Source organism: Geotrypetes seraphini, chromosome 1 (genome assembly GCF_902459505.1).
Source record: "Geotrypetes seraphini chromosome 1, aGeoSer1.1, whole genome shotgun sequence".
Taxonomy (NCBI): Eukaryota; Metazoa; Chordata; class Amphibia; order Gymnophiona; family Dermophiidae; genus Geotrypetes; species Geotrypetes seraphini.
Window position 1 is genome coordinate 512768453 of NC_047084.1, and position 15902 is coordinate 512784354.

Genomic DNA, 15902 nt, shown 5'->3' on the forward strand with positions numbered 1-15902 from the left:
CAATGCACTTGGTTTTGGCTAAAACCAGGCAATGAATTTTGGCCACAGATTTGGGCTTCAGCCCAAATCCACAAAAAAGTTTTGGTCACTCTCTGGATGTATGCAGCACTGTACAGTAGTGATGTTGATTAACATATAAACGTTGGCTTTTACAAAGCTGCGGTAGAGGTTTCTACTGTGGGCCGGTGAGGTAAATGCCCCAACGCTCACAGAATTCCTTTGTGCATGAGAGCATTTATCTTGCCAGCCTACGATAGAAACCACTACCGTGCTTTGTAAAAGGAGCCCAAAATAATTTCAAATATAAAATATGAAAAGTGAGTCAACAAATATTTACAACAGAACAGCAAAAAGAAAATTTCAATAGCAAAGAAATCAAAGTAAACTATATAGTCATTAGCTACCGAATATAGACCATATCCATAAAAGTAACCAGTTATTTATCTCAGCAAGTGTTAATGGATGTTAACCGGTAGGCAGTAATCCCACATCACCCTTTTTCAATGAGTACAATTTTCTGAGAGAAAGTATCTCAAAAATAAAGCTTATAAGGCAGCAGAAATCTCAGGCTTGATCATGCAACATTTCTATTCCCCCAACTCTTGCAGAGCTGTAGAAACAGAAGTACTATTAAACTATGTCTACAGCAGAAAACGTGAATGTAAGAACAGATGTTCTGAGAAACTAGTGTGGCACTTGGGACCCACATGACAGTTTGTCTGTCCCCGACATCTTATCTCCAAAAATCACCTGTTTAGCTTAGTTAGCATGACTTGTTAGTTTTAGGTCTATAAAAGCATGTACCATTTCAACTGTATTTTTAGGAGAACTTGCTCTTGTTAGAGGATATGCCTTTTCTTTCACCTGCCACTTTGCTCATTACCTGGAAATATAAACATATGCACGTCCAAATAAAAGAAACTCTTACTGAAATTTGTTAAATTGTGTTTCATTTTGCAGCCCAGAATCAGCAGGTTTGAATAGAATTCCAATATGATAAGCATTTGCAAATAAAATAAAAATTGATACACCACTTTGGTTTACTATATACTGTATTAATAATCAACCAAGTAAGGTAAATACAACTTTTAGCATTTACTGACATATTTTGCATCATGCTGTCTTTTTTTATAACTTGCCGTTTTACTTATTTTAATACAGTAACAAATTGTGGACTTACACTGCATCAGCCACCTACATACAGTAAGTGCAAAGATGACACCAGCTCTCCTATATAAAAGAAAAGCATTCACGGTGGAAAATAGTTTGACTTAAAAGAGCAACAAGTATGTTGAAATTTAAATATGTTTACCTCTACTAAATCAGACCTAGGTTTTTTTTGGCAAAGTAAATTTTATTTCAACAAATTTAGATCTAAAGACATCACAGGCCAAGCACTTGGCCGTTATAATGTATTCATGATAAATCCCAGCTCTCAACATGCAGGCTTCTTCAAGATAAACGTTTCGGACAATTTCATTGAAATGACACTCTGCTGCCATTCAAACACGCTATAGCCTTCCAGATTAGAAAGGAAATCCACGACATGGATTTCAAGTTAGAAAAGAAGCAGGATTCACACTTTTCAACAACTCTTTCAAATGCTGCACTATAGTAATAGTCTTCCAGATAGTAGGAGGTTGTTGCTCAAGTGGTGCAAATCTATGAACCTTTTCTGTCCCCTTTTTTTTTTCCAAATAATTTTATTGAAATTTTAGAGTTTCAATACAACACAACATAATTTTGCTAGTACATTCAATTATGTTACAAACATATATAAATTTGTCTAGATTAGTAACATTATATAATCATTGGGATGGGAGTATGAGTCATACAGTTATGATTTCTAAAGCCAACTAGGAAATGTAACATCAGTAGTGTGACCTATAAGGATATCGCATTATTATCCATATAAGTATAGCAATTAACATCACTGCTAACATAACATCATATGTATATTGACAGATTGTATGTTCATGTATTTGATTCACAATAATCTAGTACTACTGCCCATATTTTGGAACAGTTTGAAACTGATTTATGTTTTTCAGCAATGGATCTTTCATATTTAAACTTTAGACACACTGAGTTCCACCTTAGATAAGTCTTTCAAATTTTGTACAATGATTTTAATAGCAAGGATTAGCAATATGGACAATTTTTTGGCATGATAAGGAGATAATCTAGAGTTTATGGCAAATTCTCCAACTATTAAAATTTTAAATTGAAGTGATACATTAATATGTAGAATGTCATTGATTGTGGTTCAAACTTTATCCCAAAATATTTGAAGATGGGTACACTGAAAAATAATGTGTGATATAGTACCTTCTTCAGTGTTATATGACCAGCAGAGATAAGCGCTTTTGATATTTTAGCAGCTCTGCTGGGAGTCCAAAAGGCTCTGTGCAGCAAGAAATATAACGACTAAAGTAAAGATGCCTATCATATTGACTTGAAGATTAGATTCCATAATTAGTTCCATGTGTCCATAGTAAACTCTGTGTGTAGTTCAGCATTCCATTTTTCTGTCCCTTTTATTCATTGACACTGGCATTTTCTTTAACAGAATAAACCAGACTGAAATTTTATTTCACTTCACTGGAGAAATCTGGTCCCCCTTTGCTGTAGTTTCCAGAAATTTCTGCCCCGCTGAAATCAAAGCCAGGAGTCTCTCTCTGAAACCTCTCCAATGTTAATTTCCTCTGCATCTGGTCTTGCACCCAAAGATCTGCCGCATACTCCTCCTCCAACAAAGATTTCCAACAATTTCCAGCATCTCGATTTGACTTTGTCTGCACAATCCGTATCAGTTTTCTGTCCTCTAGTGTCCATGTTCCTTCGTCAGCTATCGTAGTGTCATACAATTTCCCCTTCAGGATCTCACGACCCCTCACACGCAGCAATATATGTCTGCTCTCCAGTTTGCACTCAATCTCTCGAGCCACAGTACCGACAGGAACATTGACTTCTATGAAAACTTCCTCCATGGTCTGGTACCACTGGCCCCAGTCCGTGTGGCAGGGAACCACCCCACTCCGCTCCTCGAAGTGCACAGACATGACTAAGCGTTATCAGAAGGGTGCCTAGTCAAATGAATACGTTCTCAAGATGGTATTTATGAAGTTCTCTAAGGAAGACAGGAACAAAACAATGAAAAGCGTTAATCAGCAAGACAAAAGCTTCGGCTCCCTGTAAAATTACGTTATTATAGCTAGCAAATATTATTTGACTTCTCAATCGGGGGATGCAGTCCGCGTAACGCTACTCGGCAGAACACGCTCTCCTTGTAATCTTCATCGATAGGAATCCATCTTTTATTATGCAAACTTTCCCCAAAAGGAACACATTTTGTTGGACCACTTAGCACAATCGTTTTGATTTACCCCTCATAAAGAGTTCGTTTCCACCTCTAGGGGGAAAAAAAAATACAGTACCCACTTTTCTCAAATGGCCCGAAGCTCCGGTCACTAAAGTTCTCCTGCAATCAGCCCAAAACCTGATCGTTGATAGACAGATCGAGATTCGTGCAGACGAAGGACACAACAGGGACGAACACTAGAACCAAAAGAACTCAGAACGCCGTGGTCGAGAACAAAAGCAGAGAGCGCGTTCTCGCGCTTCCGGGCCTCAGTGTGGTAACAAAACACACGAGCAGACGTAGCTGTCACAGAGCCCAAGCGCATGCGCATTCACGGTGCAGCGCTCTCCTGCCGCAGTTCTCCGAGTGCAGGACGCAGGCGCCTTGTACGGCCCAGGCGGTGAAGGAGGGGAGGCTTGGGTAGGCTCTCCGGAAGGGGGCGGAGTGCGGGAGTGGAAGCGACCTGGTGTTGGTGGCCCATTATTTAGCAGGAAGGTGAGGCCTTCGTCTGGCTCTTGGCGGCATAAGCAGTGCAGAACAGTGAAATAAGGAAAAAAAAAAAAACCCCAACCCACCCCCAAAACCTCCTGCAAGCATTCGGGAACTGGAAGGGGTCTTGGAGAGTTCAGCAAAAGTGGCCGCGCTGGGAAGTTGGAGGACGAGGCTGCCTGGGAGAAAGAAGACCGCATAGAGGAGAGGGAGGGGGGAAGAGGGAGGTAGTAACAGCGGCAGGGCTGTTTGGTTCCTTGGTCGCCGGTACCCGACACAGGTAAGACATGAGACAAAAAGAAAGAAAGATGGGTTTCCTGACTAATGGGAAAGAAGGGTGGATGAATGCATGCATGCAGGAGGTTTCAGTGTATGGACAGTGATGAGATCGTGTTGTGCTGCTGTTGCTGCTTCTGCAGTTGTTGCGGGCTTGCTCTATGGCGCCCTCTGTTGGCCGGTAAGCTACTGAGTACTGCTTTTCTCCTCCCCCTCCTTAACCAGGAACGTTCTTTCCCTGTTCCGCGAGATTGTTCAGCGCGGAACTCTGGCCCCAGCCCTTTCCCAAAATTACAGACGCTGCTGTGGGAGAGGGTGGGAGGAAGGAGTTGTTCGGTACGACCCCCACCCCCTCTTAGCTGTGCACTGCTAAGCCTGGCGCTGGAACCGGGAGCGCGCACGGCGCTCTGTGTCTGAAGCTTTGGAATCCTTTGTCTGTTGCCTTCCCCTCCCCCCGTCGCTTTCCCCACCCCCCTTTCCCAAACCTCAGACAGAAGCGCAGCCTTTTGCATCAGGTTTGTAAATACTGGGACCAACACACAACATGGCTGACTCGATCTGTTAAGGGTTTCGTCTCTGCTGGCTCCCAGGTTCTTTTCTTACTTGGAACACTCGATCGCTTTGTTTTGGTGGTTTTGTTAGTATTCTCATCAAATTTTTATACACACCCTTTCCCTCAAAATCCAACCTTCCATCTCTTCCCTTCCCCCAGCAAACACGGAAAAGAGGAGGGAAGTACCCTTCCACCTCCACCCTGTCCCTGAACAGCATTCGCCACCTTTTTCTGAATGCATGACGGAATTTCAAGGGTAAGGCTCCTTCCGTTTAACGTTCTCATGCAGTGTTCTGATTTGTAATTCCCCCCTCCTAGTCTAGAAGGCCTTTCTGCTGTAGTGACTAGGTAGCGCTCAGATGTTTTTACATGTGTGTGTTCTTTTGGGTGGAGGGGAATGATGCTCCAAACCATACCGTAAAATGAGAGGGTTGTTTAATAATGTGGTCCCCGTGCTCATTTTTAGGATGTGGCTTGTAATAGAGGATGAATGCTGCGAATTGCGTTGATAGCTGTTTTCTATAGCAGCTAGTTGGGAGGGATATTTGTGAGCACCACCACCCCTTGCTAGAAGCTATGCTTTAGGTCTGGAAGGTATTGTATAATTGCAGCCATGACTGATTTTTGGATCCTTCTGATTTTTGCTGTGATTGAGGCTCAGGTGCTTGCATGCACAGAGTTTTCTAGATTTGGAAGGCGCTGATATAAGCTATTTGTTGTTGGAGAATCAGCTTCCTTAAATGCAATGGTGAGCACCTCCTAGTGGCCAGCTGCATGCAGAGTACAGTATCATGAATTAATTTATAGTCTTGAATGTATTGCATTATATTGTCTTTGGAAAGAGTTTTAAAGAAATACTAGTTACAAATAAACTTAGTTTCATAGAAAGATGTCATCTAGAACGTTATCCATTTTTTTTCTATATAGCTGAGTGCACTAGTGTAGTTCTGTTTAATGGTGTAGACTCGGGTCTACAGAATTTGGTCAGCTTATGAGGCTGAAATCAGGGCTTTGGAGTCGGTACACTAAGGGGGACTTTACAAAGATTGCTACCACAGTAAATGCACCATAGAAATTGAATGGGCTTTAGTGTATTTACTGCAGCAGCATCGCTACCATGTTCCTAACCCTTTTCTCTGATGCCTCTTTTGCTACTGTTCAACTCTGACTCCAACTCCAACACTTTTGGTACTGGATCTAAAGTATTGTTAAATATAACTTACTGTATATATATGAATATAAACCAAGATTTATGGCCCAAGGTTTATTTTCAAGTCTTATGCATGAATACTTCTGTAACTGGTTTAAAAAAGTTAAAATTTAAACCTTTCTGGGGGTTTGGTAGGGAATGGAATCACGGGTGAGGGGTAGGCCCAACATGTGAGGCAGGCACCCCCCTCTGAAGTTGCTTCCTGTATTTGAGGTGTGGGATCGAGTCCAACAGAACCTATAGTGACTTGGAAAGAGGGAAGGCCCCCGTGGCTTCTGGGACTGGGACCGAAGGCAGAGCTGATTATAATCAGGATGTGCCACTGACTCCTTACTCCCCGTTCCTCCTGGTGGCCAGAAAACAGCATGGACGATTACCGCGGCCACCAGTGGGAGGAATCGACTGCCTGTCGGGCCTGCCCCTGACTTGACTTCATTCTTTACAGCCAGACCTCCAGGTAGATAGTGTTGGAAGAGTCAAAGGGTAAAAAGATGATGGGGAAAGAGAGAAATGAAGTGTTGGAGGAAAGAGGGGATAGGATATGCTGGATGGAGGGGGCAATAGAGGAGATACTGGTTGGAGTGAATTTAGAGGGAGTGGAGAGAGAGAAAGAGAAGATGTTAGAAGGGGGAGATGGAGAGTTAGCAAAAAGAATCCTAGAGAATAATAGCATGAGGGAGACTGAAAGCTGTAAGTAGAAGCAGATAGAGATGCAGAAAAATAAAGGTAGGAAAACTGAAAGGAAAAGGTTAAAGTTAGAGATGGATGTAGGAAAGGACGAGAAGAGGCAGATAAACTGAAGACCCTGGAAAGACAGATAAAAAAAGCAGAAACTGGGATAAACATGAATAAAATGGCCAAACAACAAAGGTAGAAAAAAATAATTTTATTTTTTAATCTCATGAACAGAAAATGCAGTCTTATAGTAAAGTTACACTGCTTTCTTTTTATCTTCCAAAGTGTAGAATACTGTTTCTCTGATGTTGAACTGCATGCAGCATATGGCTTCTTGAGGTTTAAGTTTTGTTTTTTGTAGTTGCGTTTTCCTATGTAGGGGCCTTGTATTTGTATTTATTTATTTATACCCCGCTTTTCCCAAGGCGGGTCACAATGAAAACTACATGCATAAACAAAATTACAAACATTACAACAGATTAAACATCAATAAAACATAATAATGTTAAGCCTCATAAAATTACAAAGAGGCTACCAGCGCCTCACATCAAAAATCTTTAAATCAAATCTCATATTTCATCTTACAGAAGATAAGTTACTTCAACATTTTCTTAAAACTACTCAAATTTGTTTGCTGCCGTAAATATCCTGGGAGCTTATTCCCCTCTTGAGGACCTACGCACGAAAACATGCTAGCTCTAGACACAGCTAGCCACAGTTTCACTGTCGGAATATGTAGGTCAGTATGAGTCACCGAACGCAACATACGCTGCGGTTCATATGGCAGAATGCTATCTATCAAATGCCTCGTGGATTATTGTGAATAGAAAGAATACACCATGACTAATAATTTATAAAGAATTTGATGTTTTAATTTCAACCAATACAATTTATATATAACATTCTGTCACATGATCGCTCGCTCTTAGTTGAAACAAAATTCGAACGATTGAATTCTGGGCTACCTGCAGCGCACTCAATGCTGATGTCTAAACATGCAGTAGTCTAAACATGATATTACCACACTGCAAGACAGTCCTAAACATAATGGCTGACAAATATGGGCGCAAATTGCTCAAAAAACGTCATTTGAAAAATACCTTTTGTACCACTATACATCTATGCCCCCTGAACGTCAGTCAATAATCTACTAAAACCCCTACATATTTAACCTCCATGGACATTGCAACAGTAGTGTCTAATAAGTCAATTTTATCAGGAAAAGCATATCCCAACAAATGAACAAAACATATGACCCTCATTTTTAGAACATTCAGTTTTAATCTGTTACAAGTCATCCAACTATTAATCTGTCATCACCCTCTGCAGCCGCTGAACTGCAGTTCCAAAATCCCCATCATTGGGGAGCATAAACTGAACATCATCCGCGCTGTGAATATGTTAGCTTTGGGATCTTTTGATGGTAGCTGTGGTCTAAAGCAATCGCTGTAAGCAGGAAGGGATTACTGCCTTGAGAAACCGTAATAGGTGAAACGTGTTGACCTAATATCCCTGAATTCGACCACTAAGCTAAGTACTTTTTCACACCGTATATAAATATTTATAAATTGAATATTAAAAGAATTATTAAAAGGGTCTGATGAAGAGCTGACACGTAAAGCCCAGGACTATGAGAGTTTATTGAGACCCTGGTGGTGCCGCTGAGGATTGGTTGAGAGAGAGGGTGCAGAGAAACATAATGGTGACAGCTTGTAAGGTGTTTCCTAATCTTTGAAGCTTTGTGATATATACATCACAGATATTTTTATTATGTTTGGTGTCTTATGAGATAACTGATGGGGAGGGTAAACAGTCTTTATATAGATTGGCTCACCATGATAACCTAAATTTCTAACCTTGGTTTATATTTGAGTATATACAGTATATTCTAGTGCAATAGGTGTGGTATTCTGGACAGTAGGGTATTCTTTCCATGCTTGTTAGCTGTGCAGAAAGAATCAATTCCAGGTTTTCAAATCCTCCTTTTCCAGAGGGCTCTGCTGCCCCCTTCAATTTTTCCTTCTTCACATGAGCCAGAAGGTGTCTTTCTGATCTGGTCTGTATATTTCTTTATTATTTTAGGTATTTATTAAAAAAATTATATGCCTTATATTAACTATATGGTTTGGAAAGATTCCGATCATAACAAGTTAAACACCACATACAGACACAATTGCAGAACAGCTCACATAAAAAAAAACCCCAAACAAACTGTTTTTTTGTGGCTATCGATACACTAGAGCTCCCCAGTGCGGGGGAAAGCTCTACCTTAGTGGAGCAGAAGCAGACATGGGTCTGCAGCTGGCAGGTCAATCTCTTGGAGACCTATTTGGCTAACCTGCAGAAAACTGTGAAGCTCAGGGTCCATATCCCTAGTAGCTTAGCTCATCTACTGAATCGCAAGGGCTTGAACGCAAGTTGTTAGGCATCTAGAGAGGGCTTAGCAGGGTTCTTCAGGGTGCTGGCTGCGATTTCGCCTTCCCTCCCCCCCCTCTTTCACGTGTGGTTCCACAGGAGTTGAGGATCAGTCTGACTTCAGATCGTCTGGCAGCCCGAATATCTCACCAAATGGAGGACTGGTTGATTGAGGCAGGGATTCTTCTCCCAGATCCAGCTACTGCTTAGAGCTGAGGCAGGCTGCACATATCACAGTGAGAAAGGCTATTACAGCCTATGGGCAAAATCAGGGGAGGGGTCTGAAAAACATATTTTTGAAGGTTTCTGCCACATCCTGTAGGATCCCCCATCTCAATAATCCTTTTCTGAGTTTATTTTATTTTTAGTAAAGTCGATTTTTAAGCCATTTTTTTGCACCAAAACGCTGCCGCAATATCCATCTTGGATTTCCCCCTTTTTTTTTCTCTGTGTCAAAGTTCTCCAGATCCTTCAGATTGCCTTGTTTTGCCTCAAAACTGGCAGGAATGGAGCCCTCAGGCTTTTTTACCCCTGCTTCATGCCAGATTTGCTCTGGTTGAACGCTGGAAGAGTAACTTTATGCCACGTGCCATACAGCACATGAAGGTGGGGAGGCAGGCAGGAGTGTCAGGCTTAGCCTCCCTTTTGGTTTCTAGGGATGAGAAATCTTTCTATTGAGAGAAAATCCCTCCCAGAGCCCTGAAATAGTGACATACCTAAGTGTAAGAGCATGAAAGCCATGAAGCCCAAGAGACAGAGAGTGCAGTTACCTAAAGGGGACTCGGTGTTGCCTAGTAAAGCCTTTTCTCCTGAATTTAATTTGATATGAAGTGATTATTTGGAAAGCCAAGATCGTCATGAGGTCTGGCAATGAGCTGGGGTCGTGCAAGGGTGCTTGGGCTCCTAGGGCGCATCAGTGTCACTGGCAGAGGTTAACCATGACCCTGTGGATCTTTCTGACAGGGGCTCAGAAGGTGAGGGATTAGTCTGCATGCCCTTGCTGACACAGAGCGAGTCTTCAAGCTGGGCGATGTAGGGTCACAAACAGGAGCAAGTGCACAGGAAGCAGTGGTTGCCCTTTGTCGACAAAGGGGAAGATCCCACAGTACACTGGCTGTTTAAGCCTTCGGTGTGATTAGAGCTCATTACTGACTCCCTGTGGGACTTAAAATTAGATTCTCAGCAGGCCCCTTCCACAAGGGATCAGGCGATACTGGACCTGATACTTACCAATGGGGAAAGTGTCACAGAGGTCTTGGTGGGCGACACATTGGCCTCCAGTGACCACAACATGGTATGGTTCAATTTCAGGAAAGGTTTCACTAAATCTACCACACTGACCAAGGTCCTCAAATTCAAGGACACAAACTTCAAAGCCATGGGAGACTTCGTTCGCCAGGTGCTACAAAGCCAAGCAGAAACCGATAACGTGGAAGAAATGTGGCCGACTTTGAAAGCCACCATACAGGAAGCAACAAACCGCTATGTTAAATCAGTAAGTAAACGGAGTAGGAACAATAAGCCACAGTGGTTCTCTGTGGAGATCTCGGACCTCATCAAGGAGAAGAAAAAAGCATTCATCTCTTACAAACAATCAGGGAAACAGGACTCTAGAGTAAACTATCTGGCCAAGTCAAAACCGTCAAAACAGCAGTTAGGGAAGCCAAATTCAGCATGGAGGAATCTCTAGCAAAGAACATCCAGAAAGGAGATAAATCCTTCTTCAGGTATATCAGTGACAGAAATAAGAACACAGGCGGGATAGTATGTCTCAGAAAACCAGACGGAGACTGTAGAAACGGACTCGGAAAAAGCCCAACTGTTAAATGAATACTTCTGCTCAGTCTTCACCCATGAGGCGCCGGGACTCGGCCCTCAGTTACAGATAAGGGTTGAATCAGTTGACCCATTTAGTAATTTCGAGTTTACACCCAGCAGTGTCTACTGCGAGCTGTCAAAGCTCAAGGTTAACAAGGCAATGGGGCCTGACAGTCTACACCCCAGGGTGCTCAGGGAGTTGTTTGATGTCTTAACGGAACCTCTATCCGCGTTCTTCAATCTCTCCCTTAGTACAGGTAACGTCCCGTTGGACTGGAAGATGGCTAACGTCATTCCACTTCATAAGAAAGGCTCCAAGATGAAGACAGCAAACTACAGACCAGTGAGTCTCACATCAATAGTGAGCAAACTAATGGAAACTCTAATCAAAAGCCAATTGGATACGATCATGAACGAGGAGAGTCTATGGGATCCCCGTCAACATGGATTTACTAAGGGGAGATCCTGCCAATTCAACCTGATCGGCTTCTTTGACTGGGTGACAAGGAAGCTGGATGCTGGGGAGTCCCTGGACATCTTTACCTGGACTTCAGCAAAGCATTCGATAGCGTACCACACCGCAGGTTGCTGAGCAAGATGAGTTCTATAGGATTAACATAGAAACATAGAAAAAAGCAGCAGAAAAGGGCTATAGCCCACCAAGTCTGCCCATTCCAAGTATCCCCTCCCCTGAATTTACTCCCTTAAAGATCCCACGTGAGTATCCCATTTTCTCTTAAAATCCGTCACGCTGCTGGCCTTTATCACCTGGAGTGGGAGTCTGTTCCAATGATCCACTACTCTTTCGGTGAAGAAGTACTTCCTGGAGTCGCCATGAAACTTCCCTCCCCTGATTTTCAGCGGATGCCCTCTGGTGGTCGAGGGTCCCATGAGCCAGAAGATATCATCTTCTGACTCGATGCGTCCCGTGATGTACTTATATGTTTCAATCATATCTCCCCGTTCTCTTCTTTCCTCAAGTGAGTACAGCCGCAATTTTTTTAATCTTTCTTCATACGTGAGATCCTTGAGCCCCAAGACCATCCTGGTGGCCGTTCGCTGAACCGACTCGATCCTCAGCACGTCCTTTCGGTAGTGTGGTCTCCAAAACTGAACACAGTACTCCAAGTGAGGCCTCACCATGGCTCTGTACAATGGCATCATAACTTCAGGTCTCCTGCTGATGAAACCTCTGCGGATACACCCCATCATTTGTCTTGCCCTGGAGGAAGCCTTCTCCACTTGATTGGCAACCTTCATGTCCTCACTAATGATCACCCCTAGGTTGCGTTCCGCCGTGGTCCTAACCAAGGTCTCACCATTTAGTACATAAGTTCTACGTGGGTTTCTCTTACCCAGGTGCATTATCTTGCATTTTTTAGCATTGAAGCCTAGCTGCCAAGTAGTTGACCATTGTTCCAGCAACAGTAGGTCGTGTGTCATATTATCAGGTAATAAGCTTTTGCCTACTATGTTGCAAAGTTTGGCATCGTTGGCGAACAGTGATACCCTTCCTCTAAGTCCTTGCGTCATATCTCTTATGAATAAGTTAAATAGAATTGGGCCCAGGACCGAGCCCTGCGGCACTCCGCTGATCACATCCGATGCTTCGGATGGGGTACCATTCACCACCACCTTCTGAAGTCTACCGCTCAGCCAATCCCCAACCCTTGTAGTTAGAGTGTCTCCTAATCCTATCGATTTCAGCTTGTTCAGTAATCTTCGATGAGGGACGCTATCAAATGCTTTACTGAAGTCCAAATATACCACGTCCAGTGACTCTCCGGCGTCCAGTTGTCTAGTAACCCAGTCAAAAAAGCTAATCAGATTAGATTGGCAGGATCTACCCTGGGTGAACCCGTTTTTGTGTGGATCACGCAGTTTTTCTTTGTCTAGGATTGTGTCAAGATTCTGTTTGATCAGTGTTTCCATGAGTTTACACACTATAGACGTGAGACTCACTGGTCTGTAGTTTGCTGTCTCTGTCCTGCAGCCCTTTTTGTGGAGTGGGATTATGTTGGCGGTTTTCCAGTCCAATGGGACCCTTCCTGTGCTTAGGGAAAGATTGAAAAGAACAGATAATGGTTCTGCCAGGACTTCCCTTAACTCCCTGAGCATTCTGGGGTGTAGGTTATCCGGTCCCATGGCTTTGTTTACTTTGAGTCTTGATAGTTCGTCATAGACGCTACTGGGCGTAAATTCGAAATCTTGAAACGGGTCTTTCTGGTTATCTCCCGTCTGCAGCTGTGGACCAGCTCCCGGCGCTTCGCGGGTGAACACTGAACAGAAGTATTTGTTTAGTAGTTCTGCCTTCTCAGAATCTGATTCCGCAAAGTTACCGTCCGATTGCTTCAGGCGTACTATCCCATCTTTGTTTCTTTTCCTGTCACTAATATAGCTGAAGAAAGATTTATCCCCTTTCTTAATTTTCCGTGCTAGCTGTTCCTCCATTCAAAGTTTGGCTTCTCTGACTGCGACACATTGACAAAATGGATTGGGAACTAGCTTGGAGGTAGGCTTCAGAGGGTAGTGGTGAACGGCACTCCGTCCGAAATGACGGAGGTGATCAGTGGAGTACCGCAGGGCTCCGTCCTGGGCCCGATCCTGTTCAACATCTATATAAGAGATTTGGCAGAAGGGCTCCAAGGTAAAATAACATTATTCGCCGATGACGCCAAACTAAGCAATGTAGTGGGGAAAAGCCCAACAGACAAAAATTCAATGCCCGACAACATGGCGCACGACCTACTTCTACTGGAACGCTGGTCTAGGTCCTGGCAACTTAGCTTCAATACCAAAAAATGCAAAGTCATGCACCTGGGCAGCCAAAATCCATGCAAGACTTACACCCTTAATGGCGAGATCCTAACAAGAACTGAAGCAGAACAAGACTTAGGAGTGATCGTAAGTGAGGACATGAAGACTGTCAATCAAGTGGAGCAAGCTTCCTCCAAAGCAAGGCAAATCATAGGTTGCATACGCAGGATTTTCGTCAGCCGTAAACCTGAAGTCATTATGCCATTGTATAGATCCATAGTGAGACCACACCTGGAGTACTGTGTGCAATTCTGGAGGCCGCAATCTCTGCAGCGCATTTAGTGAGAGTGGTCAGTGTCCAGGCCTATTTTCCTGAGCAGATTGGAATTATCTGCAGCAGTGTCAGACTGTTGTTCATCGTTGAGGTCGGCCAACGTTTGACCTGATGGCTAGGGCTAGGAACAAGAAGGCAGACCACTTCTTCAGTTGAAGATCTGAGCTAAGAAGTGAAGGCCTAGACTAGGAGTGTCAAACTCAAATCGCATAAGGGACCTAAATCTAAAACTCAGGCTAAGTCGTGGGCCGGATTTTTTATTAAGATACATGCTCCCTCCTTTGCTGACGCGCAGTGTGGGTCCCAGCGCCGGTGGCGACTCCGATGCTCACAGGACTTCTGTGAGCGTCGGATCAATCACCGGTGCCAAAACCCATGCTGCGCGCCAACAAAGGAGGGGGTTATTCTTAGTAGAAGTATAGGGATTCAACCTCTCCGACCCCATGCAGGCTACAAAATAAATAAAAAAGACTTTTCCTCTCTTTTAGGTCCTGGTTCATGCTTGCTGCCTAACACCAGCTCTGGTAGGATACATATTTCAAATCTGACATATTGTAATCGCAAAATAAAATTATTTTTCTACCTTTTGTTGTCTGGACATTTTGTTTTTGGTCCCAGTTTCTCCATCCCCTTCTATCTCCAGATTCAACTTCTCTCCTTTTCTCTTCCCAACTGCCCCCATCCCATCTCTCTCCCTGTCTGCCTGCCTCCCTCTTCCCAGGTCTACCATTTCTCCCTTTCTCTTCCCAACGGTTCTCCCTGCAAGTATATTTTTCCCCTCTTTCTCCACACTACCCCAGGCCCAACCTCTCTCCCTTCATCTCGCTCTCTTCACAGCCCGTCGTGTCTTTCCCTCCGGTACCAGTCTGATGTCGCTGCTAGGCCGGGGAATCTGCTGGCCTTGGTGATTTGGGTGCTGTGCCTGGCTCCTCCTCCTGCTTTTTGCTTGCTGCAGCCTGTCTCCAATGACATGCAACTTCCTTTTTCTGCCCGGGTGGACCGCGGCGGATGGAGGGCAGGACTGGGAGCCACGAACAGCACTGCCGAGTTACTGCCAAAGCCGGCGGACTTTCCGGCGTGGCGTCGTTCTCGATGGACGACGCGGAGGGAAGGACACGCTGGGCTCAGAAGAGGAAGATCGGGAACGTTGCCACGGGCCACATAAAAAGGCCAGGCTGGCCGGATTCGGCCCACGGGTCTTGTGTTTGACACATGTGGCCTAGACGCTGTAGTCCAGCCTTGGCCAAAGAGCGAGTTCTTTTATGTGTTTTCTTCATGGTCCATGGTAGGATGGATACGTTATAGACTAGCAAATCACCCAGGGAGAGTGGTCCTCCATAACAGCGGAATGGTCACACAGGTTGTGCTGCATGGACCTAGTGTGTCTTCAGTGGGATAAGGGTCTCAGACTACAGGTACAGCACTGTCTTCTGTGATCATAGAAGATTCAGATTGCTTTGGTCTTATAATAATAATAACTTTATTTTGTATACCGCCATACCCAGAGAGTTCTAGGCGGTTCACAACAATTAATTAAGTTTACAAATTATGAAATCATTGGAATTAACATTTTAGGAATGTTCAGGTCATTGAAGTTGACAGGAATATACAAGAGTGTACAATAGGAAGGTAATATTTTATTTACAGGAAAATACCGGTCATTGAAGTTAATAAGTTTGGTGGGTACAATAAGAGGGGAAGGGGGAGGTTCACGTGTGTTGATGGGGGTTGCAGAGGTGAGAGGGTGTGTTAAGGGTTCTGTCCATGGAATAAGTGAGTTTTGAGGTTTTTTCTGAAGTCAAGGTAGGTGGGGGCGTCGAGTACAATTTGGGCTAGCCATGAGTTTATTTTAGCTGCCTGGAAGGAGAAGGTTTTGTCAAGGAACCTTTTGAGGTGACATAATTTTAGGGAGGGGAAGGCGAACAGATGAATTCTGTGAGAGTTCTCATTGTTGTGATTTAGATTGAAGTGAGGGTTGAGGTAGCTTGGGGATAGACCAAATACAATTTTGTAG

At 43.8% G+C, this 15902-nt stretch overlaps 2 protein-coding genes across 9 annotated transcripts in view; one reads left to right on the top strand and one right to left on the bottom strand.

Moving 5' to 3' along the window:
- Positions 1 to 1042: 1042 nt before the first annotated feature.
- On the bottom strand, positions 1043 to 4812 carry NUDCD2 (NudC domain containing 2). Of its 2 annotated transcripts, none has more exons than XM_033928713.1 (2): positions 4795 to 4812; positions 1043 to 3130 (listed from the first exon to the last, which is right to left on the bottom strand). In XM_033928713.1, exon 2 carries the CDS (start codon positions 3060 to 3062, stop codon positions 2589 to 2591), a length of 474 nt encoding a protein of 157 aa, XP_033784604.1. In that variant the 5' UTR covers positions 3063 to 3130; positions 4795 to 4812; the 3' UTR covers positions 1043 to 2588. The 2 variants fall into 2 exon arrangements, with proteins under 2 accessions (XP_033784604.1, XP_033784597.1); XM_033928706.1 differs by lacking the exon at positions 4795 to 4812 and adding an exon at positions 3442 to 3626 and having other exon boundaries at positions 1044 to 3130.
- SPIN1 (spindlin 1) overlaps positions 3730 to 15902 on the top strand; it is a 193993-nt gene continuing 181820 nt past the window's right edge. For 3 of the 7 annotated variants that reach the window (XM_033928675.1, XM_033928644.1, XM_033928634.1), the window contains exon 1: positions 3880 to 4130. The gene's annotated coding sequence lies outside the window, so the exon portion shown is untranslated. Of the gene's footprint in view, positions 3857 to 3879; positions 4131 to 4793; positions 4936 to 15902 lie in introns of those variants that run through there. The other 4 variants (XM_033928667.1, XM_033928683.1, XM_033928692.1 and 1 more) reach the window with 4 other exon arrangements.